The sequence below is a fragment of the Felis catus genome, chromosome X (genome assembly GCF_018350175.1).
Source record: "Felis catus isolate Fca126 chromosome X, F.catus_Fca126_mat1.0, whole genome shotgun sequence".
Lineage (NCBI taxonomy): Eukaryota > Metazoa > Chordata > Mammalia > Carnivora > Felidae > Felis > Felis catus.
Window position 1 is genome coordinate 112,207,140 of NC_058386.1, and position 24,877 is coordinate 112,232,016.

Consider the following 24,877-nt stretch of genomic DNA (forward strand, 5'->3'; position numbering starts at 1 on the left):
ACGAACATGGCTTTGCTATTGCTTCATGTTCTATGCAAAGAATTATCAACCAAGCATCATTTTCCTATATTTCGTACAATATAAAACCAAATAGAAGTTAGTCGCGCTAATCCAAATGCTGTCCCACTCACGTCAGTGCAAGCGGTGGAGGGGCGGACAGAGGGAGACACAGAGTCCGAAGCAGGCTCCAGGCTCGGAGCTGTCAGCACAGACCCCGACGCGGGGCTCGAACTCACGGACCGTGAGATCGTGACCTGAGCCGAAGTTGGACATTCAACCGACTGAGCCACCCAGGCGCCCCAACACATGGTTTTAAAAAGTATTTTCTCAGTCGCCGCAAACATTCAAGTTATTGGCTGGTCAAAGGCGCAGGGTAGCGACTCACCACGTGCCCCCTATCACCGGGCACCCACTCATAATGTTCAGAATCAAGTTGAAAATTCGGATAGCTGCGTGTTTGTGTGACTAACCACAAAGTCACGGAGCCTAGGATCTGAAACCAGTGCAGCAGGCGACACAGACAATTCCCATAAGGCAACGACTCGGTTAAAAGAAAAAGGCTATTCATATGTTGTGAACTGTGCCCAGGAAGCTCGTGCTTCTTCTGCCTTTTTGCACCGTCTGGATTGTCTCCTTTCCCCCCGCGTGATATTGAGGCCTGGGGCTGAAAGATCATTTTAATATTCATTTATGCAAAATAAAATTAAAGGAGGACACCCACTGCCGACCTGCCAGCCTATTCTGAAACTTCTGCTTATTACTTGGCCCCTTTTACCTCTTTGCTTGCCCGGGCGTATCCAATCAGTCTCGCGTTTATTCCTTTGCATTCCTGCTGCCACTGCCTTGCTTCGGACCTTTCTTTCATCCCATCTGGTTCACTCCAAGAGCCCAACTGGTCTCCTGGCTTCCGGGCCTTTTTGCTTCCAAGCCGTCCTGCAGACCACGGCTCTAAGCCTCTTCCTTTCTCACTCAAGAACCTCTGCCTGACTCCAAAACCAAGCCTTAACTTTGTAGACTCCTCCTGGTCCCACCAATCTTTCTCATCACCCTCGATCAGGAACCCTCCCCTACAAAATGACCTACTTCCTTGTGTTCAAGGAAACTTGGGGAGGGGGTGCATGGCAGGTCACCCCTATTAATAGACACCCTCCCTCCTTGGGCTTTTGTGAGTGAGAGAGAAAAGGATGGCGTTTCAGCTGATGTCCCAGGAACATGCCGTGCAGGGAAAACGGGCTGGGAGTCACTGCCTTAACGGAAGCTGGATCGCATGGCAGAGGTCACACCTGACAATCCACACCGAGTACTGTCATCGGTTGTTGCAGTCTGGCCCCCGAAGCCCCTGAGAGGAGAGAAGTACCCTGACCTGCAGTCATAAAACAGGTCTGGTCACCCTGGATCGCTTACCTAGCCTCAGCTGACTCATCTGTCCAACAGAGATAAAACCCACTTCCTAGGGGCGCCTGGATGGCTCAGGCGGTTAAGCGCCCGACTTAGGCTCAGGTCATGATCTCATGGTTTGGTTCGTGAGTAACGGTTCGGTTTATGAGTTGGAGCCCCGCATCAGGCTCGCTGCTGTCAGCACAGAGCCCCCTTTGGATCCTCTGTCCCCCCTCTCTCTCTGCCCCTCCCTCGCTAGCCCGCTCTCTCTCTCTCTCTCTCTCTCTCTCTCTCTCTCTCAAAAATAAATATACACTTTCAACAAAAAACCAAGGGGGCCTGGGTGGCTCAGTCAGTTCAGCGTCCAACTTTCGGTGTCAGCTCAGGTCATGATCGCACAGTTCGTGGGTTTGAGCCCCGCAGTGGGGCTCACTGTGCTGGCAGTGAGGAACGGGCTTGGGATTCTCTCTCGCCCTCTCTCCCTCCGCCCCTCCCCAACTCCCGCTCACGCTCTCTCTCAAAATAAAGAAATAAACTTAAAAAAAAAAAAAAAGATAAAAACAAACAAAAAAAACCCTACTTCCTACTAAAATTCTGAAGATTCAGTATTGGGGTTTAGAAGGCTACTGTTTCATGCTAAGATCTTTGCGCACATTCATTTTACAGATGAGAAACCTGAGATTCAGGAAGAGAGAGTACTCCTGAGTAAGTAGCTACTTTGCATGATGCCACGCTGCCTCTGTACAGAAAAGTATTTTGTAAGCTTCAGCCCGAAAATGCATCTTTATTACTATTATTACTATGCCAAGGCAAATACCTTGCTAAAATCACATCTTTAAAAACTACCATTAAGCTGTGATTTCCAGCTTAATGGAAACTCAATTGATGTTAAGTTTCCAACCAAGCGCACAAGGAGGTTTAAAAATTCATTACATAAAAAATATAATTAGGAAAATAACTTGAATTTGGAGAAGGCATCTGAGAAGAAATGTAATTTAGAGAAAATCACTTTCCTAATTTCTTTTCAATTTGGTAAACAAGTTTTTCTGTGACTACAGAATTGCCCGCATCCTCAATATTCTAACTCTAATTGATACAGGGGTTACAACAATTAAAAGCAAATGTTAGCATGTACTTTCTTATTACTTTCCGTGCAGCATTCCAACTTCTAGGCTTGCTTAATATTATAAGAGAATTAAAATTTTTTTTCCATTTAACATGAGATCATCGGCTATCAGGAAGAAATGAACATTTGACGAGTGCAACGGAAGAACAAAATGGTCTTAATAAAGCCACTGCCCATTACAATTAATAGGTCCTAAAAGACACATTTTACTTAGCCCGATAAATTTAATGCACAAATTAATATCGTTATACAAAAATGAAACACTCAAATATATATTGTGATACCAAAGAACAAGCTGTCTTGAAAATGCAGTTTTTAACTTTATGCGGCCTATTGGAAATGTCAACGGGCTGACTTGTTTTTCAAGCTTAACATGTTCTGTACACGTGATATTATAAAACACAAGCAGTTGTCAAGGTATGGATGCCGTTTTAGACTCAACATAGAGTGTACCTGACAGAATGCATGGTGGATGGGGCTCTGGGATGTTCTGGGTTGGGCTGGAAAGCTCCAGAAAACTATCTTACCTTATAGTACCTATACAGAGCTCAACCACATCATATAAGAGTGTTTCTGTGGAATCTTTGCAGAGATTTCTACTTTTTTTTTTTAACATTTATTTATTTTTGAGACAGAGACAGAGTGTGAGCAGGGGAGGGGCAGAGATAGAGAGGGAGACACAGAATGGAAGCAGGCTCCAGGCTCTCAGCTGTCAGCACAGAGCCCGACGCGGGGCTCGAACCCATGAACCGTGAGAACATGACCTGAGCTGAAGTCGGATGCTTCACCGACTGAGCCACCCAGGCGCCCCAGAGATTTCTACTTTGAATGATGAGAGGTCTACCTAGAGCAGTTGGAAAAGGATCAGAGATCTCCCCTCCACAGCCCCCTCCTTCCCACTCCCCTTTCGTGGAAATCACTCTGTTGGAGGCCCCGGGGTGGGGGTGGGGAGTCTGGCCAGTGGAAGACCCCAGGGATGCTACTCAACTGGGCTGGGCGGATCCCTATTATTCCTTTTTCATTCACCTCGTCCCACAGACCAGGCTGTCTGCTTCTTTTTTGTTCCCACCACTTTTTTTTTTTCTGACCAGTCTCACTTGACCCCTTCCCCGGTTCCTCCAAGACACAAATGGAACAGAAGCCACTTTCAGAATGTTCCCAACGCTCCTTGTCCCGAGGCAAATACACAACACAGTTCTTTGGGTTCTTCTCAAAGTCTTCTGTTGCTGACAACATGGTAAACAGAGGGTGAAAACTCACAACAGGGAAAGGGCCCAGCGGTGTTTGTCGCTGCAATGGAGACAGAAGTAGGTAGGGTTCAGACCTGTCTTGGCGCTCATTCTCCCATCTCCTTGCTCTCTCTTTAAATCGGGGCCCCTCTCTCTCGTCAAAAGGATGGGAGCCACCCCAGAGCGCGGGAGAGAAGTGGGTATTTTTGTAAGGGAGAGGTTAATCCCAGGAAGAAGGAAGAGCTTCAGTAATAAGCCTGAAGGGGAGAGAGAGGGGAAATCCCAAAAGACCTCAACCAGGGGATAACAAAAGACTGGGGCAGCCATTCAAATATATGTAAATATGGGGACACATCAAGGTGGGGGTCTGCCTCTGTATCCGAATTCAGATAATACATTACTGCATTTTTCACCAGGTGCTAACACGCCATGAATTTTAAAGCCTTAGACCTCATGGCCCATTGTCAGGCGCATTTCTGGTATGATACTGCCACCTGCAGGCTGAAAGGGAGAAGTTCGACTGACTGGCCTGCCCAGGCTGCAGTGATTTTCCAGTGTCTGACCATCCACAGATTCGGCAGGCAAAGAACAGAAAGCCACCAGAGTCCTCATTTCAGCTGACAGCTTCGTCAAAAACAGGATTTTAGACTGAAATTTCTGGAAATTTCATTCAACTACGCCTCGCCTTTACTGTGTCAGCACAAATCGCCACAAAATGCATGTAAAACAGCTGAGATTATGTTAGAACCACGTCTGGGGAAACCCCCCGAGTATTTCAATTTAATTTTCACTCCTTACATGCAAATCAAAGGTTCGATAAAAATTCCGTTCTATGGGACTCCAATGAGTCCTCCATCATTTCAAGGGATAGTATAAAATTCTCTGGGGCGCCTCGGTGGCGCCGTCGGTTGAGCGTCCGACTTTAGCCAGGTCACGATCTCACGGTCCGTGAGTTCGAGCCCCGCGTCGGGCTCTGGGCTGATGGCTCGGAGCCTGGAGCCTGTTTCCGATTCTGTGTCTCCCTCTCTCTCTGCCCCTCCCCCGTTCATGCTCTGTCTCTCTCTGTCCCAAAAATAAATAAATGTTGAAAAAAAAAATTTAAAATTCTCAAAAAACATCACCAACCCAAAGGAAGCAAACCGGATATAATCCCCCCCCCAAAAGTTGAGAACCTCTAAATTAACTACGTGACAAACTTTAAATCATCATGTTTGAAGGAGTTTCTACGGTTATTCATAAAATTAAATTCCTAATATGGAGAAATGCAGTCAGTAACATTTTAACACACAGTTACAACAGAAACTTCTCTGAACACTACAGAAGTCTGTTACTTGAGGCACACTGTTTCTGGAATTGCTACTCTCAGGTTAAAAGGAAAAGAATATGTGCTCATAAAAATGGCAAGCGAACATGAGAGGGATCTCTTTTTTCCATGTTTAGTTTATATTTGAGAAAGAGAGAGAGAGAGAGAGAGAGAGAGAGAGAGAGAGAGAGAGAGAAAGCAGGTAGGGGGCAGAGAGAGAGGAAGATACAGAATCCGAACCAGGCTCCAGGCTCCAAGCTGTCAGCACAGAGCCTGACACGGGGCTCGAACTCACGAAAAGTGAGATCATGGCCTGAGCCGAAGTCAGACGCTTAACCAACTGAGCCACCCAGGCGCCCCAGAGGGACCTCTTTCTATTGGTATTAAAAAAAATTGCCCTTTGGGCACCTGGGTGGCTCAGCTGGTTAAGCGTCCAATTCTTGGTTTGGGCTCAGGTCATGATCTCACAGTTCGTGAGTTCAAGCCCAACGTCGGGCTCTCTGCTGTCAGCGCAGAGCCTGCTTTGGATCCTCTGCCCCCCTTTCTCTGCCCCTCCCTTGCTCGCATTCTCCCTCTCTCTCTCAAAAATAAACAAACATATAAAATTAAAAAAAAAAAAGAAATTTGCCCTTTTACACACAGGATGTTTATGTATCCACCACAAGAAAAATGTCTCTGAACCATTTTTTTTTTCTTTATTGAAGATGGTTGGTAAAGTAGGAGAGCATTCCTGGAAATGACAGAAACAAATCCAGGACTGCGGTCCCCTCCGGTGAGGGAGGGAGAAGCAGGAAATACGAGGGAGCACACACACAGAACTCCAGCTGCAGCTATATTTTGTTTTATAAGCCGAATGGTGGCTACCTGGATGGGATTTATTTTATCTCTGGTTTTTGTGTGCTGGAAATATTACACACCTTTTTTCTAAAAAGGAACTAGCAGCTCGCAGCAGATGAATAAAGTCGGAATAAGGGGTGGTGACGACTACCTTGGTTTTGCTTTAAATTTGTTTATTTTGAGACAGAGAGAGGTGGAAGGCAGAGAAAGCGGGGGGCGGGGGCAAGAGAATCCCAAACAGGCTCTGTGCCGTCAGCACAGAGCCCAATGTGGGACTCGATCCCATGAACCATGAGATCATGACCTGAGCCGAAATCAAGAGTCGGACGCTCGACGGACGGGGCCAGCCAGGGGGGGGCCCGAAGCCAGAGACTTTGGTATACATTACTTCATTTAACCCACAAACCTGCAAGCTGGTGGAAACTATAAAAGCAACCATTTAAGGCCTCTAGAAACTGTCCTCCTTCCCAGCTCAGCCTGACAGAGACCCTAGTGGCCAAGAAGACAGGTGTCCCTCTCCCCTTCGCTTCCAATCCAAGGACACCATATCTCACTAGCATATCTCATGTGCTTCAACGTTGAACTGAAAAAGCCAATTCCTGGCAAGGGTGGCTGAGAGGTCGGAGGCTTCCTTCTGTGCTCAGCACCCCCACAGACATAGGGAGGGGGCTCTACCCCAGGAGTGGCAGGCTGAAAATACCGGGGCCCTGCACCCTCACCCCCACTCACTGTTGGGCACAAGTTCTGTGCGGGGTGAGGCAAGCAGAGAAGGGCAGAGGCTAGTGCCCTGCCCAGACCACTGGCACAAAGATTCTGCCAGGGGAGGAGGGCAGCCTACAAGAACAGAGGGCTCTGGAGCTCTCCCCAAAGGAACTGGTTTTAGTTGAAAAAGAGCGTGGGGAGGGGCACGGGGCTGGCTCCGTCAGTAGAGCATAAGACTCTTGATCTCTGGGTCATGAGTTTGAGCCCCACATTGGACACAGAGCCTACTTTAAAAAGAAGAAAGAAAGAAAGAAAGAAAGAAAGAAAGAAAGAAAGAAAGAAAGAAAAAAAGAGAAAGAAAGAAAGAAAGAAAGAAAGAAAGAAAGAAAGAAAGAAACAAAGAAAGAAAGAAAGAGACAAAGAAAGAAAGAAAAGAAAGAGAGAGAGAGAGGAGAAATCCAAGCCTAAAGGCTCTTGCAAAAACAACGAAGATTTTGGTGGTGAGCAAATGAGAGGGCGCTGGCAGCTTTTCTTAATTAAGAGCAAGAATGTAAACCATAGGCCACTGAGGTCACTAGACAGAACCAAGGAAAGAGACAGCTAAGAACGCTCAGAACAAACTTCAAAGACTGGTCTCAAAAACAACCCCTGCGCGAACTTAATTGGATCAGATGACAGATGAATTTATGCCCCCAGGGGTAAACAGCTTACCAGGAAAATCAGGGAGAGATGGTCAAAGAGAACCCCGCTAAAACCACTGTCATTTCGGGGTGACTGTGTGTGCGTGACCAAGGCTGTGCCCTCTGAGGCGTGACCTCAGCGGATGCACGCTGTGGGCAAAACAGACCTCACTAAGACAGTCCAGTCAAGTCACTAAACAAACAAATAGGCAAACAACAACAACAACAAAAATATCCCCCTCCAAGAGGGGAGAGAAGAATCCGTATCCAGAGTTGCTAAAGCTAAAATTACATAAAGTGCCTAGTTTTCAAAAAAAAAAAAAAAATATGTACGACACTGGGGCACCTGGGTGGCTCAGTGAGTTCAGTGTCTGACTTCAGCTCAGGTCACGATCTCGTGGTTCATGGGTTCAAGCCCCGCGCCGGGCTCTGTGGTGACAGCTCGGAGCCTGGAGCCTGCTTCGGATTCTGTCTCCCTCTCTCTCTGTCCCTCCCCTACTCGTGCTCTGTCTCTCAAAAAATGAATAAACGTTAACAAAAAAAAATTTTTTTTAACGTAACACAAAGAAAAAGGAGTGTGTGACCCATACACAGGAGATAAAAAGAGACAACAGAAATTGTGAGAATGACAAAATGTCAGATTTAACAAAGACTTCAAAGTAGCCATTATAAATGTGTTCTAAGAACAAAAGGAAACCATGCTTAAAGAATTACAAGAAGCTATAATGACAATGTCTCATCAAACAGAGAGTATCAGTAAAGAGATAGAAATTATAAAAAAAAAAAGAACCAAATGGAAATTCAGGCTATAAAGTACAATCATTGTGGGGCGCCTGGGTGGCTCAGTCGGTTAAGCATCCGACTTCAGCTCAGGTCACGATCTCTCAGTTTGTGAGTTTGAGCCCCACACTGGGCTCTGTGCCGACAGCTCAGAGCCTGGAGCCCGCTTCACATTCTGTGCCTCCGTCTCTCTCTCTGCCCCTCCCCCGCTTGTGCATGTGTGTGTGCATGTGTGTGTGTGTGTGTGCGCGTGTGTGCTCTCTCTCTCTCTCCCTCTCTCTCTCAAAAATAAATACACATTTTTTTCTAAAAAATTAAAATGAAGGGCACCTGGATGGCTCAGTCAGTTAAGCCTCTGACTTTGGCTCAGGTCACGATTTCGTAGTTCGTGAGTTCGAGCCCCACATCTGGCTCTGTGGTGACAGCTCAGAACCTGGAACCTGCTTCGGATTCTGTGTCTCCCTCTCTCTCTGCCCCTCCCCTGCTCTCTTTCTCAAAAATAAATAAACATTTAAAAGAAAAAAAGAAAAATGAACAAGCCTCAGAGAAATGTGGGACATCTTTAAGCACAACAACACGTGCATCATGAGGGTCCCAAAAGAGAGAATGAAGCAGAAAAATATTTGAAGAAATAATGACTGAAAACTTTCCCAAACTTGAGGAACATGTCAATCTACACATCCAAGAAATTCAATGAATTCCAAGTAGAAAAAATGCAAAGAGATCCATATATAAATTATCGTAAAAATGCTGAGAGACAAAAGCAAAGAGAAAATCTTAAAAAGAGAAAGAGAAAAACAATTCATGGTGCGCTAGGGAACCTGAATAAGATAAACTGCTAATTTCTCACCAGAATTAATAAGGGCAAGGAGGCAGTGAAACGATATACTCAAAGTAAAGAAACAAAACTGCCCACCAAGAATTCTATATCCATCCAAACTATCTTTCAAAAATTTAGGTGGAAAAGGGGCACCCGGGTGGCTCAGTTGTTTAAGCATCTGGCTCTTGATTTCGGCTCAGGTCATGATCTCTCAGTTTGTGGGTTCGAGCCCCACATAGAGCCCTGAGTCAGACTCCATGTTGACAGCACAGTGCCTGCTCAGGATTCTCTCTCTCTCTCTCTCTCTCTCTCTCTCTCTCTCTCAAAATAAATAAATAAACTTAAAACAAAATTTAGGTGGAATGAAAATATCCCCCGATAAACAAAAACTGAAAGAACTCTTTGCTGGAAGACCCACCTTACAAGAAATACTAAAGTTACGTGAGAAAATCAAGTAAATCCAGATGTAAACTCAAATCTACCTGTAAGAAGAGAGATGTAAACTGACCTATCATAAAAGACAGTAAAAATACATATGTCTCCTTCTTCTCTTAACTAATGTAAAAACAATTGCATAAAGCCTGCAACATATAGAAATGTAATGTATTTTACAACCAGAGCACAGTAGCTCAAATCCACAGGAAGAAATAAACACATAGTCAACGAGAATGTTAATGTAACTGATGCTATAAATACATCCTTGCCCTCTTTTCTTCTCTCATTTTCATTATTACACATAAAATAATATTTGTAGCAATATACTACTGGGCTTGTAACTTACAGATGTAATATGTATAACAATTGCAGCCCAAAAAGGGAAGAGGAAACAGAGTTATACCAGGAATCACATTCGTATATCTCACTAGAATTAACTTAGTGTGACTTATAAAGGAGATTCTGATAAGATATATATGGAAAGCATCAGAGCAACTACCAAAGAAAGAATTCAAAAAAAAAACAAAAAACAAAAAACCAAATCACTGGAGGACTTCTGGTTTCAGCTCTGACATGTAGAGTTCGGAAGGCATCATTACTATTCTCCCAAGTAAAAAACTAATTGAGAAATCCATGACTTTTCTTAGATCTACTAGGAATTGGGATCACAGGGAAACCACCACCCCCAAATCTGGAAAGACAGGTAAAATACAGAGACTTAAAACAGAGATATGTTTCCCTGAAGGACAAACCACTGGCTCCAGTAACTGGCAGAAACATTCAAATGCTAATTTTAAGAGTCTGTTGGGGCCTGGAGCCGCTTTGGATTCTGTGTCCTCCCCCAACCCCAGCACTCTCTCTGCCTCTCCCCTGCCCATGCTCTGTCTCGCTCTGCATCTCAAAAATAAATATTAAAAAAAATTTTTTTTAAAGAGTCTAAGTGTGGACGACCTGGACAGTTAAAAAAAAACCCAGCAACTCAGTCTCAGGATCCAAATATTTTTGTGGGTTTTGCATCCAAGAGCCCAAGCAAGTTCTCACCGTAAAGATCAGGGGAAAATCCTCTCGTGTGCTGATCTTTACACTTAAAAGTTTGTTAAGAGGACAGATCTCATGCTACATGTTTTTTTTTTTTTTTTTGGTCACCATAAAAATAAAAGAGAAAAAAATTAAGTAGAGGAGAAATAAAACTTCCCCAGGCACGCAAAAACTGAGGGCAACTATCGCCAATAGACCACCTTTGCAAAAATTGTTAAACCAAGTTCTTCGGAGAGAAGGAAACTTGGATCTACATACAAAAGGAAGAGTGTTGGGGTGCCTGGGTGGCTCAGTTGGTTAAGCGTCCAGCTCTTGATTTTGGCTCAGGTCATGATCTCACAGATTGTGGGATCGAGTCCCACATCGGGCTCTGTGCTGACAATGTGGAGCCTACTTGGGGTTCTCCCCGCTCTGTCTCTGCTCTCCCCTGGCTTGTGGGAACACTCTCTTTATCTCTCAAAGTAAATAAATTTTTAAAAAGGAAGAGTGTTAGAGAATAATAAATGCAGGTAAAAGAAAATCTTTTCTTCTTCTGATTCTTCGTGGATCTAATAGATAACTTTTAAAAGTAATAATAGTGATGATATATTAGGTGGTTTTACCTTATGGAAAAATAAAATGAATGAGCACAATGTTATAAGAGATGACGGAGAATTGAGAATACTCTTTTATAAAGTACCTACACTACCTATGAAATGGTAAAGTGTTATGTGAAAGTGCTGTTAGATTAGTTATAAATGGATATTATAAACTCTAAAGCACTAAAGTTTTTTTAGAAGTATAATATGCTAGGAGAGAAGATAAAATGAAATCATATAAAACATTTAACTAAAATCAGAGAAGTCAGTAAAAGCGGGGAGGGGGGGCGGATAGTAAAGAAACAAACAACAAGTGCAATGAATAGAAAAGTTATAAACGTGGTAAACATGAATCTGACTATATCAATAAGCACTTTAAATGTAAATGGTCTAAATACACCAATTAAAAGACAGAGACTGTCAGGGTGGGTTAAACAACAAGACTCAACTGCATATTGTCTACAAGACACAGACAGAATACAAGGAAAAGGATGCAAGAGATATATCATATTAACGGTAATCAAAAAAATAGCTGGCTTCAGGGCACCTGGGTGGCTCAGTCAGTTGAGCATCCGACTTCGGCTCAGGTCATGATCTCTGGGTTTCTGAGTTCGAGCCCCACGTCGGGCTCTGTGCTGACAACTCGGAGCCTGGAGCCTGCTTCCGATTCTGTGTCTCCTCCTCTCTGTCCCTCCCTTGCTCATGCTCTGTCTCTCTCTGTTTCTCAATAATAAATAAACGTTAAAATTTTTTTTAAAAATGCTGGATTAGCTATATTAATTTCAGGAAAAGCTGATATCAGAATAAGGAAAATTATCAGGGATAAAGAGGAAGCATTACATAGAGATAAAAGGGCCAATCCCCAATAAGACAAAATAATCCTTAACATGAATACACCTAAGAAGGGAACATCAAAATACACAAGGCAAACATTGATAGAACGGACAGGAGAAATAGATAAATCCACTATTACGGTTAGAAACCTCAACATCTCTCTATCAATAAACAGATCCAGCAGATAGAAAATTAGTAAGGATATAGTTGAATTGAACAGCACCATCAATCTAGTGATCTAGTTGACATTTATAGAATACTTTATCTAATCACAGCAAAATACAAATTCTTCTCAAGCTCACATGGAACATTCACCAAGATAGACCCAATTCTGAGACATAAAACACAGTATAACAAATTTATAAGAATAGAAATCAACAAAAGGTGCTGGGACATTAGACATACACACACAAAAGAATGAAGTTGGACCCCTACCTCATACCATATGAAAAATTAACTCAAAAATAGATTAAACAGGGGCACATAGGTGGCTCAGTCGGTTAAGCATCTGACTCTTGGTTTCAGCTGAGGTCATGACTTCAAGGTTCATGAGTTCAATCCCCACATCGGGCTCTGCGCTGACAGCTGTGGAGCCTGCTTGGGATTCTCTGTCTCTCTTTCTCTCTCAGCCCCTCCCCCGCTCACTCTCTCTTTCTCAAAATAAATAAATAAACATCTTTTAAAAATAGATTGAAGAGCTAAAGGTAAGAGATAACACTATAAAATTCTTAATCAGGCATAAATCCTCATGACTTGGATTAGGCAATAGTTTTTTTAGATAGAACACCAAAAGTGCAAGCAACAGAAGACAAATTTGAAATTAAAACTTTTGTGATTCAAAAGACACCATCAAAAAACAAACAAAAAAGGACCCCATCAAGAAAGTGAATAGAAAATCCACAAAATGGGAGAGAATTTCTGCAAATCATATATCTAATAAGAGGATATAAAGAAGAATATATAAAGTATTGCAAGTCAACAATGAAAAGAGGAATAACCCAACTGAAAAATGGGCAAAGGATTAAAAAAAATTTTTTTTAATGTTTATTTATTTTTAAGAGAGAGAGACAGAGTGCAAGCAGGGGAGGGGCAGAGAGAGAGGGAGAAAAGGAGGCTCCAGGCTCCGAGCTGTCAGCGCAGAGCCCAATGCGGGGCTTGAACTCACGAACCGTGAGATCATGACCTGAGCCGAAGTCGGAAGCTTAACCGACTGAGCCACCCAGGCGCCCCCAAAATAGGCAAGGGATGGAGGTACCTGGGTGGCTCAATAGGTTAAGCGTCCGACTTCATCTCAGGTCATGATCTCAGCGTTCATGAGTTTGAGACCCGCATTGGGCTCTCTGCTGTCAGCGCAGAACCCACTTCAGATCCTCTGTCTCCCTCTCTCTCTGCCCCTCCCCCACTCACTTGCGCGCTCTCTCTCTCTCTCAAAAATAAGTAAACATTAAAAACGAATAAAATAGGCAAAGATCTGAATAGACATTTCCCCCAAAGAAGCTATACAAATGGCCAAAAAGCCCATGAAAGATATTTAACAGCATCCTTCATCAGGGCAATGCAAAGCAAATCACAATGAGATATTACTTCACACCCGTCAGGATGGCTACAATCACAAACGCTGATGATAGAAAATGGCGGGAATGAATATAAATTGGTGCAGCCATCTTGGAAACCAGTCTGTCAGCTCCTCTAAAGGTGAAACATAAGTTTTCATATGACCTAGCGATTTCACGCCTGGGTGTCCACCCCAGAGAAATGAAAACATGTCCACACAAAGACTTGTAGCTAATGTTCATAGAGGCATTATTCACAATCCATATGTCCACCACCTTGAATGGAAGAATATTATGCTGTATATTGCATATAGTGTATTGAATATTGTATGCTGTATATTGTGTATCTAAACAATGGAATCTTTTTTTTTTTTTTTTTGGTGATTTAAAAAACAAGGTACTTAGGGGCACCTGGGTGGCTCACTCGGTTGAGTGCCTGACTCTTGATTTTGGCTCAGGTCATGATCTCACGGATCCTGAGATCAAGCCCTGTATCATTGGGCTCCAACAGGGTGGAGGTGACTTGGGATTCTCTCTCTCCCTCTCTCTCTCTGCACCCCCCACTTGCATGCTCTCTCTCTCTCTCTCTCTCAAAAATAAATAAACTTAAAAAAATAAAAATTAACAAATAAAGACCAAGGTGCTAATAAGTGCTACAACATGGATGAACCTGGAAAACATTACGAGAAGGGAAAAAAGCCAGACCCAAACGGCCCTGTGCTGTGTGATTCCACTTAAATGAAATGTCCAGAGTGCCAGCGAACGCCTGAATTAGGATGGGTTTGTTTCGGGAGTGATAAAAATGGTCTCCAATTGATTGTGGGGATGGTTGCACAACTCTGAATATGCTAAGAATAATTTAACTGTATGTGAATTCGAACCCAGTAAGCCTGGTGTATAAAAAAAGGAAGTGGTAATGTTTTATTTCTTAAGCTGGGTGGTGTGTACCATGGGTGTTCACTTTATTGCAATTCCTTAAATTTGCATTTAAGTCATTCTTTGTAGGTAAAATATATATCTTAACAAACATATCTGTTTAGAAGTCTGGCAGACCTGGGTTCTAATTCTGGCTCAACCGCTTAACGGCTATGGGTTCTCGGGCAGATTCCTTGACCTTCCAACGTCTTATCTGTAAAGCAGAGACGGTAATAATAGTAATTCCCTCATAGGCTCTTACATCATGTGCCTGGCACACTATCAGTGCTATTATTAGCTAATATTAGCTCTAAGGAGTTGAGCCACTTGCCTAAATAACTCAGATTCACGGCTCCGCTTTCTTTAAACTCCAACTTCCGGGTTTGCTATTCTACAAGAATTCACGACGTTGGTCAGGGAAATAAAAACTGACCTTCGAGTAGGACCCACTGAATTCTACCTTAAAAATGTCCTTACTTAACGGCTCTATGAAGTCAATAACGCTCCTAACAGAGCAGGTCAAAACCCAAAATTCCACCACCTCCGAGGGTTGGTGTTGACTAGTGTTCCAGTCCGGCTCTGGGAGTTCAAGTCTGAGCCAGATTGAGAGAAGAATATTCCTCTTGGCCATGAGCAGTCTCTACAACTCCTATCCATTCTGAATCTAGTTAAGGTTAAGTCCTGAGAGACTCTGTGTGTTGTACTTGCTACTGTTCCCACCACGTCAGATTTCTAGCACATGATTTCAAAGTTCGAACGGCATCTTTAAACCTATCGTACAGGGGCACCTGAGGGGCTCACTTGGTCAAGCACCTGACTCTTGATCTCGGCTCAGGTCATGATCTCATGGTTCATGGGATCGAGCCCCATGCTGGGTTCTGTGCTGACAGCGCGGAGCCTGCTTGGGATTCTTCCTCTCCCTCTCTTTCTGCCCCTCCCCTCCTCGCTCGTGCGCGCTCTCCCTCTCTCTCTCTCCCAAAATAGATAAATAAACTTACAAAAAAGAAACCCACCATACAGCGTGCTGGCCCAGATGAATGCATCAGTAAATGTGTCAGGGACAGGGAGCCCGAGGGTCAGGAGGGGTAGGAGAGAGAAGCATTTATCAAGGTCCCTTGCGAGGACTCTGAAAGGAGACACTGTTCTGTTATTCCCCACGAATCTGAAACAATTTCTAATCCTGTACAATTATTATCACAGCCCACTGCATAAAGTACCTGCCAGGTAGTTCACACCGCTCGTGTCCTTCCGCCCTCCATGTTAGTAAATATCTGCCTTCCAGTCACAGCACTGCCTGAGATGTCCCCCACCAGACAAAGGGAAAGTGAAACCGAGATGACCCCTGGCACTTGAGCTATTTGTCAGCAACTCAGAAAAACCATTCATGGGGGCACCGGAAGACTACACCAAAGGATCCAAATAGAGTTTCGCTTCAGGAAGGCCTTCCCTGAGCCTCCCCTGCCCCCACACTAAGCTGAAACCATGTTGCACAGTCTCACCCCATCCTTTTCATTACCCTTTTGTCTTACAACATGTTTATGGTGTTTGATTTCACGTCTGCATTGCTCTCAAGAGTCTATGCTCTGAGGGGAGGGACTTCCTCTTCCTTGCTTACTGCTGTATCCCCACCAGCCAGTACAGGACCTTGCACACAGCAGCTGCTCAGTCATCACAAGTTCAGCTGGCGACCTTGGACGTCCAAACCAAGCAGTCCTAGGAAAGGATCTCGCTGTAAAGCAGCCTAGTTGGGGAAATGGTAACAATTTACCTGTGCTGTGTGAGTACATTGACAGCTGAAGGGTGGTTTGCGCAGTAAGCCAGATACATAGATTTAAAATGAGGCATGAGGTTCAGTAGACAGCCTCCTACTTTGTGTTGGTTTTCTGGAAACCTGTAAGTAAAACAGATAAAACATAGAATGTAAAATAATAAATGCAATAAAGGAAGATGGCTCCAATCAAACCTGGCAACATGCAAACCTTTGGAATTCTTTTGCCAAAATTAAAAGAGAAACTCTATTATAATCACTTCCTCCATGAAATGGAAGTTCTTGACCACCAAACACAGCACCGATACATAAGGTCAGGTACTTACCTGGAATTACGAAGTAGGGGGTTTTGGGTTTTTTTTTTTTTTAAGATATTTATTCAAGGGCGCCTGGCTGGCTCAGTCGTTAAGCATCTGACTTGGCTCAGGTCGTGATCTCATGCTTCGTGAGTTCGAGGACCACATCGGGTGAGCTCGAGCTCTGCTTCGGGTGAGCCTGCCTCTCTATCTCTGCCTCTCCTGGGATTCTCTCCTACTCTGCGTCTCCCTCACTTGTGCCTCTCTCTCTTTCTCAAAAAAGGTATTTATTCAAATTATAATATTCAAGTTTTTGGCCAGGCACACACAAAAATACTGTCGGCTAATTTATGTGAAGTTCAAGTACAGACACAACTCATCAACTCCAAAAATGACATATCACAAAAGAGTATTATGTAGTCTTAGTGACCTGGTGGTCCCTAGGCAGGACGGCCTCAAGATTTTTTTAATTAATTTTTTTTAAGTTACAAGCCACCTGTTTTTATTTGTAGAAAAATCAGAAACGTGCAAGAAAGAAAAAAATATTACCCAGAACCCCACCATTCAGGGATAGCTATTATAATAATTTTGGCATTTTCCTTGGACTTCCTCCTACCTCTTTCTCTATAAAATGGAAAACGAAGATTACAAATCTAGTTTGTGATCTGCTCTTCTCACCTGGTGACTTCTCTTCCCTCATCAACAAGCTGGATCCCTGTGCGCATTGAGGATGGCTCCACAGGTCTCTTTGGTGTGGGCTCTTACCATCTTCCTTCCTAGATGACCACCCGTGCCCCAGACAGCTCAAGAAACAGGCAATCCCTCCAGTTTCGCTATAGACGATGAAAGTTGCCAACTTCTCCAAGATACACTGCTTGGAAAATGAATCTTGCTACAGAAATATACTGCCTGATGATCATTACAGCCCATTCCATAGTTGAACACTTCAACCATCGAGCTAGCCATCAAATATGTATTGCGGTTCACACAGAGATATACTTTCCTTTCCCCACTTCTTCAAGTTTCAACTGTTAACATAACAGATAAGATCCTGGGTGTGATTTAAAGAGAAGCAGCAGCTTGTGCAACCAAATGAGTCATCTGACTAATTTTCCATTTGCAATGTACAAAAGAAAACATCTAATCAATGTCAAAGGCATCATCCGCGGTCGATCGAGACCTTATTTGGCTCTTACACTGCCCAGGAGCAGTAAAAGCAATACAATTTTTCAGTAAAGTCAGGAACAATTTACTGCACGTAGAGCCCTGATATATACAACTAATGGTTTGGCCCTGTGAATGCCACCACCTAGCGTATTTTCTCTGTACCGGGACCGTTTATCAGAGTTGTAACAAATGAGTAAACATAAAATGCCCTTAATCGAAGACAACAGTTGAAAGGAAAACAAAACACGCCAAGGAAGCGACGTTGCTGGCTATCTTGATGGCAATATGTGACACTTACTTTGAACATTCTTCCAAGGCTTGGCAGAGCGTCTGTTGAAATGAGCACACTTCTTCAAAGTTCCCCAATAAAGATGTAAACTCCACAGTACTCAGACTGGAAAAAAAAAAACAAAACATACATAGTTTCAGTGGCTAGAATTTAAGGATGATTCTAGTTATCTATCTCTGGTCTAGCGAGCTGATGATTTGCTAATAACTGGCAAAGGGGACAAGGGAAGCAACCCCTAGATTTTAACTTTCGCTTTTTAATTTACACCAAGTCCGCGTTCTTAAACAATTTGTAAAAGCATCTTTACTTGGGGTGCCTGGGTGGCTCAGTTGGTTAAGCGTTCGACTCTTGGTTTCGGCCCAGGTCGTGATCCCGCGGTTTCGTGAGTTCAAGCCCAGCGTCGGGCTCTGCGCTGGCAGCATGGAGCCTGCTTGGGATTCTCTCTCTCCCTCTCTTTCTGTGCCCCGCCCCCCGACGCTGTCTCTGTCTCTCTCAAAATAAGTAAATAAACTTAAAAAAAATAAAAGTGAACGCGTCTTTCCTTGATTTTCTTTTCCTGCAGTAAGAATAATGATCGTCAAGCAAACGAAGGTTTATAAAAGCCATTTAGGCATTTTACAGGCAAAATGCATCATAACGGGGGATAAACGTAAAGCATTTTGAGTCTTCTAGAGCCGCTGGGAGAGCAATCGAAGGATAGTATATATGCTCGCAGAATGCACGGGGGAAAAATCACAAAACCCAGTTTCTCCCAATTTGCAATGCTCATAGATCAACGAAAGGAAATGTTTAGGAGAGGAGGTCCAGGAGAAGAAACTAGTACTGATTTGCTGTGGAGTGGAACGGAGCAGATAAAGGCAAACGGAACAGTCTGATCCAGAGCTTCCGCGCTGTGACTTCTGTCCATTCCTCCCCTACCAGACAGTACGTGATAACAGAAGCGCCAACCACACTCACCCGGCACTTACCACGGAGGCGGGCGTTTCACACATAACGCGTCGTAACCTGCCCACAACTTTATGAGGTAGGGACCGTTGCCTCCGTTTTTAATTAATTTTTTAAGTGTTTTTTTTTAATTTATTTCTGAGACAGAGAGAGACAGAGCATGAGCAGGGGAGGGTCAGAGAGCGAGGGAGACCCAGAATCGGAAGCAGGCTCCAGGCCCTGAGCCGTCAGCCCAGAGTCCGAGGTGGGGCTCGAACTCACGGACTGTGAGATCATGACCTGAGCCGAAGCCGGACGCTTCACGGACTGAGCCACCCAGGCGCCCCTGTTGCTTCCGTTTTACAGGTCAGGAAACCCAGGCACAGAAAGGTCCAGCAAATCGCCCGGAGTCACAAAGCCAGTGAAGGGTGAAGCCAGGATGCCAATCAAAACGTTCTAGCTCCCGAGTCCATGCTCTTAGACCGTTTCGGGGAGGAGGCTTTTCTGAAGACTTAAAAGGCCTTTCTTCTTCATGTATTAATACCAGGGGCGTGTTTCCCAGAGAGTCATTTTTGCTGACAAAGAAAAGGAACACCCAAACAAACGTTACCCGAAACCCCTCGGGCATAAAAAGCTGCCAGCTTCTCTGCCCCCATCGCCCTCCTGAACCACACGCTGGAAAACCCCTATGATGGGGAGTCAAAAGCAAAACCTTCAGCCAGCCAGCTTCCCTTTCCTCTTACTGTTTCCAGCTTGCTAATCAGTCACTCCTTCATTTGAAATCTCACCATCTCCCCTCCCAGGGTCACCGCCTCCGTGTCCTGCCTCTGCCTGTCACCTCCGCGAAACGGAAGGCACATGTCACCGCTGGCAGGAGGCACAGTGGGTCGAGCGTGGCCACTTCCTGGCTGTGTGATGGGTACGGCAGTAAGCCCTTCTGGACTTGAGTTTTCTTATGTGTTCAGTGGGGATGGTGATTTCTTCCCGGGCGCTGGACCCAGTGATTCACTGGGGCTCCTTCCATTCAGCTCAAAGAAGCATGATTCACAGAATTCACTTCGTGCTTTACATAATAATAACAAAGGACACTTTGTTGTTGATCGCGTTTAAGCTCTTACAAAACATAGGACTATAAAATCCTTTCACGCTGGAGTAATATTCCCATAGTGCCGTGGAAAATTCCCAATTGGGAAATTCAGCCAGGCTTTACGCCTTAGCAAACATGATGTGGAAAAAAGGGAGAAAAATCGTGAAATATATGAAACATATTTCCCTGACTGAAGCCCAATACTTTAGGCAGCTGTCCAGCAAAAGTAAACTCTTCCCGAGGAAAAAGAGGAGGCTTTTGTCTCCCATTACATGGGCCAACTGCTACATTTTCTATTTGACTTATAGATCGTAATCTCCAGTAAAGGGTAATCAAGTGAGATATAAACACAAACAAATGCACTTAGCCACTGTTTAATATGCTATTCTAGAAGCACACACACACACACACACACACACACACACAAAATGAGCAGTCGATATTTTTCTTTCACGAAGACTAAGTTTTCAATTCCAGCCTCAGACAGTCACTTCGAAGACCAGAATAAGGTTTGGATGTTTTGTTTAAAACAAAAACAAAAACAAAAACATGTTAACATCTCTATCATTCTCTTTTTGCCTGGCTGAAATACAGGCTTGAAGTGCCCTTATGAACATCCACAAAATGCCACACTCTTTCCGCTCTCAGACCGCGGGAAAGAGTTTCTGCCCTGGCAGGAAAAGGTCACGGGGAGCACGAAACTTTCCAGTTTACATGTTTGCTGCATAGAAACACCAGCAGGCCCTCTTGGGGCGAGGTAAAACCGCATGTGTCGCTTTTAGGATGTACAAGATAAAAATTGTGACAGACAGAAATGCGGATCCGTTCATTCCTTCCACAGCCCCAAGAGACAGAAAGCCAAGCTCTCCAGCAGCAGCGTCTTGCGTAATTTCTGTTGCCTTGACCGTGTTTCTTGGCAACCTGTGATCTGTGGAAATTCTTCTAAAGGGCAAAATCAATTATTCAGTGACATAAGAGTAATGACTCGATGCTGACATTATCTTGCTTTATTTAGCAACGGGTTTAAAACGTCAATCTTACTTGTTATTGGCCTGCAGGGGTCTTAAGTAAGTGACAAGTAGAGACTGAAGTTCTTTAGCATAATCCTTTTCCGTGTCCAAAATGTTCTGTAACACCTATGGAGAAACAAAGGTCAGGGTCTTGTATTTGTCAGGACAGTCCCAGGTAAGAAAGAGCTTTTAACCAAATTATGAGGCTAGCACTGTAAGTGAGAAGCACAAAATCTGAATGCCCTTTGTTTCATTCTAGCAAACTACTTTAATGATTATGGTTATATTGCATAAGTCATATGAATACAATTTTTCAAAGTCACCCATAACCGGAGGGGCCTGGCCATTTACACAGTACTGTTGAGAATGCTTTTGTTTGGGTACCAATTTGACAGTAAAATATATTTAATAAAAAAAGAGAGAGAGAGAGAGAGAGAGAGAGAGAGAGAGAGAGAGAGAGAATGCTTTTGTGTGCTTAAATCATTGATCCTCGGGAAAGGGCTCAGTTAGCTAACAAAGGATCGTTATTCCCATTTTATGGAGGAGAACGTGGAGACCAGCCACCTTAGAACGCGCAGATTCAATGTCAGGATAATTTAATGAAAATGGACGTCAAATGCCGTCAAATGTCTTTACGTTTTTGGTAAGACCTTTAGGGGACAAAAATCTGAGGCCACGGTGAATTTTTAAGTAGAGTTAAACCTAGTCTTTCAAAAAAGGTAAAAGGTGCTGGGATGAACGATTCAAAGGGAAGAGGAAGCAGGAGTGTGAGGAATTTGGCAAGGGAAACAAAGCCTACCGGTATTATGAATTAAAACCAAATTAAAATCCTCTGGGCAAAACAACCCACGTACGGTCCACAGTCTCTCCTGCCCCACCAGTGCTAGGCCCCACCATCCCCCAGCCTCTTCCGGGGGCAGCTCCAACCTTCCCTTCAAGCTCCTCGAGACACGCAAGCTAACATTTTCGTACCTTTTCTCTCCTACCTCCTAATTCATTCAACAAACATGTACCGAACGCCTGCTCTGGGCCGAATGCCGCGCGGCCTGCCGGGAGCTTCCACTCCGTTCGCAGGGCCAGACAGCGTGAGGCGTTCTTAGCTGGGACGTGTACTCACAGGACAGTCTATGACGATCTGCCTTCGAAAGGTGTAGTGAGCAAGGCCAGCGGAGGCCCGGGCGACTGTGGGCTTTTGGGGGGACACAACCGGACTGGAGGGTGGTCGTCCGGGCTCTGCCCCCGACTGACAGCCTGGCTACAGTTTTAAGGCTTCACCCGCCTCACCTCAGATTGTGACATTTCACCTACCTCAGGGACCATTGTGAAGAGGCACTGAGACACTGGACAGGTAGGTGCTAAGTGAGCAGGAGACAGTCCCGCCAACGTAAGGGGGCAAGAAAAGGTTTCTCCACGGCAGCGCTGTTGACATTTCAGGCCAGATAACTGTCCGCTGTGAGGGGACGCCCTGTGCGTTACAGCCTAGCAGCATCGCTGGCCTCTACCCGAGAGATGCTAGACGCCACTAGCCAACCCCTGCTCCAGCCTGGCGATGACACACGTGTCCCGGCATTGTTCAGTGTCACCGAGGGACAATACTGGCCCTAGGTCAGAATCCCTGCTTTAGAGGGAAGCCGCCCACAGGGTGGCTTCTGAAGCGAGGACTGAGGTCACACGGCCTTCTCCTCAGCCACTTCTGTCTCCTCTCAGTTCCTGTCTTCCTCAGAAACCACTGTCGAAAGGTGTTAGTGGAAACAAATCCCAGGGCCCGGAGGTTCCACTGCTCCCTGAAATTAATCCAGTGACGGGCTGGCGATGCTTTCCTCCCCCCCATAGAAAGTTTAGGCACCCCAAAGGAAGTCAGCAACTACCCCCAGAACTGGAGAGACAGACAAGCGGACACTGAAAATCAAACTTGCTGGAGCAGAAACCCATGAGCAGAGGCCTCTGCGGAACTCAGCAGCAGGGCAGGAGAATGCGAACTGTGACCGAATTGCTGGGGGGCTCGGCGTGGCCCAGTCTGAGAGTTGAAAACCCCAGGGGGCCCAGTCACGGGACAGCTCGCCCATCTTTTGTTTTACCTCCGCTAGCCACCAGGTTGTCTCAGTGAAATGGGAGGAAAATCTCCGTCCCGCTTCAGAAGGGGGAAAGGAAGGGGAGCCATCTTGAAATACGCCACAGCATTCTGTTCATCCTAACAAGGTCTGCCCTCAAGAGAGAAACTATTTGACCAGAGCTTGATCTATCGGGTTTTTCGTCAGAGCCTAACCCACCTAGGGGAAAGGAAATACCCTATCCCAGTCCCTCTAGCCTTCCTGTCCCACCTAAGGGAGGAAAGCTGCTGAGACGCACTGGGGAAGTTCGTAATCCAGAGACATAAACTCACCAAAAGACTGAGACCTAATCACCGGGCTCCAGAATACTGCCCCTGCCCCCCGTGCCATGCCACCATATTACTAAAGACCTATTTACTGCAGTTCCTTTCAACTAGTACATCATGTTTGGCTCTCAACAAAAAGCAACAAGGCGTACTACAAGGCAAAAAACGCAGTTTGAAGACACAGAGAAAACATTAGAACCATGGTCAGATATGGCAGGAATGTTGGAATTAATGAGACTAGGATTTTAATATAACTATGTAACATGCTCTACTGAAAGTAGACAGCATACAAGAACAGATGGGAACTGTAAGCAGAATGAGAGAAATATTTAGAATAAAAATGAAACGGTAGAGGTCCAAAACACTAATAGAAATGAAGAATGCCTTTGGTGGGCTCCTTAGTACACTGGCCCACTAAAAAAACAATCTCTGAGGGGCTCAGTCGGTTAAGCGTCTGACTTAGGCTCAGGTCATGATCTCACGGTTCGAGCCCCGTGTCGGGCACTGTGCGGACAGCTAAGAGCCTGGAGCCTGCTTCCGATTCTATGTCTCCCTCTCTCTCTGCTCCTCCCTGCTCATGGTCTGTCTCTCTCTGTCTGTCAAAAATTAAAAAAAAATTTTTTTTAACTAAAAAAAGAGTCTCTGAACTTGTGGATATGTCAATACAAGATTTCAAAACTGAAAAGCAAACAGGAAAGAAAAAAAGACTAAAGAAAATGGAAGAAGATACCAAAGATGACATATGTTTAATGAGGCTACCAGGAGAAGACAAAGAGAAAGGGCCAGAAGAAATACTTGAAACAACAATGACTGAGAATTTTTCCACATTCATGTCAAACACCAAACAACAGATCCAGGAAGCTCAGAAAACACCAAGCAGGCAGATCATATTTAAACTGCAGAAAAAAACAATGATAAAGAAAAAGTCCTGAAAGAAGCCAGGGGGAAGGGTGGGGAGGGTTGGGAACAGCTTACCTAGAGAGGAGCTAAGATAAGAATTATATTCAGCTTATCCTCAAAAACTATGCAAGTAAGAGAGGAGTGGACAGAAATGTTTAAAGTGTTGAGAAAAAAAAAAAAATCTCCCCAACTTGGCATTCTGTACCTTGTGAAATTTTCCTTCAGAACTCAGGCATACAAAAATTGAGGGAATTTGTTGCCGGTAGACCTGCCTTGCAAGAAATGTTTCCCAAAAGGTTCTTCAGGAAGAAGGAAAATGCTATATAGGCCAGAGACCCAGATCTACATAAAGAAAGAAAGTACGAGAGAAGTAGTAAGCGAAGCATCTGACTATTTCAGCTCAGGTCACGATCCCAGGGTCATGGGATCAAGCCCCGCGTCAGTCACGCGCTGAGTGTGGAACTTGCCTGGGATTCTCTCTCCCTCTGCCCTTCTCCCCATCTCTCTCGCTTGCACGCTCTCTCTCTCTCTCTCTCTCTAAAATAAAAAAAAAAATGAAATAAAATAAAAACTCGAATTTTTTGTATTCTTTTTTTTTTAATGTTTATTTATTTATTTTGAGGGGGAGGAGGGGACGGGAGAGAGGGAGAGAGAGAAGCCCAAGCAGGCTCTGTGCAGCCATCACACAGCCCTCCGTGGGACTCGAACCCACAAACCACGAGATCATGACCTGAGCTGAAACCAAGAGTGGGTCGCTTAACCGACCGAGCCACCCAGGTGCCCCATCTACTTTTTTTGTATTCTTAATTGATCTAACAGATAACAGTTTGTTCAAAATAGTAACAGGAACAA

The 24,877-nt window shown here is 44.5% G+C and overlaps 1 protein-coding gene across 6 annotated transcripts in view; it reads right to left on the reverse strand.

Moving 5' to 3' along the window:
- ARHGEF6 (Rac/Cdc42 guanine nucleotide exchange factor 6) overlaps positions 1-24,877 on the reverse strand; it is a 99,762-nt gene that overhangs the window by 20,822 nt on the left and 54,063 nt on the right. For 5 of the 6 annotated variants that reach the window (XM_004000941.5, XM_011279489.4, XM_045051089.1 and 2 more), the window contains 3 exons: positions 20,780-20,874; positions 17,737-17,832; positions 15,976-16,098 (listed from right to left, as the gene is read on the reverse strand). In XM_004000941.5, coding sequence (XP_004000990.2) covers positions 15,976-16,098; positions 17,737-17,832; positions 20,780-20,874 — 314 coding nt within the window. The remainder of the gene's footprint in view (positions 1-15,975; positions 16,099-17,736; positions 17,833-20,779; positions 20,875-24,877) is intronic. The other variant, XM_045051090.1, reaches the window with a different exon arrangement.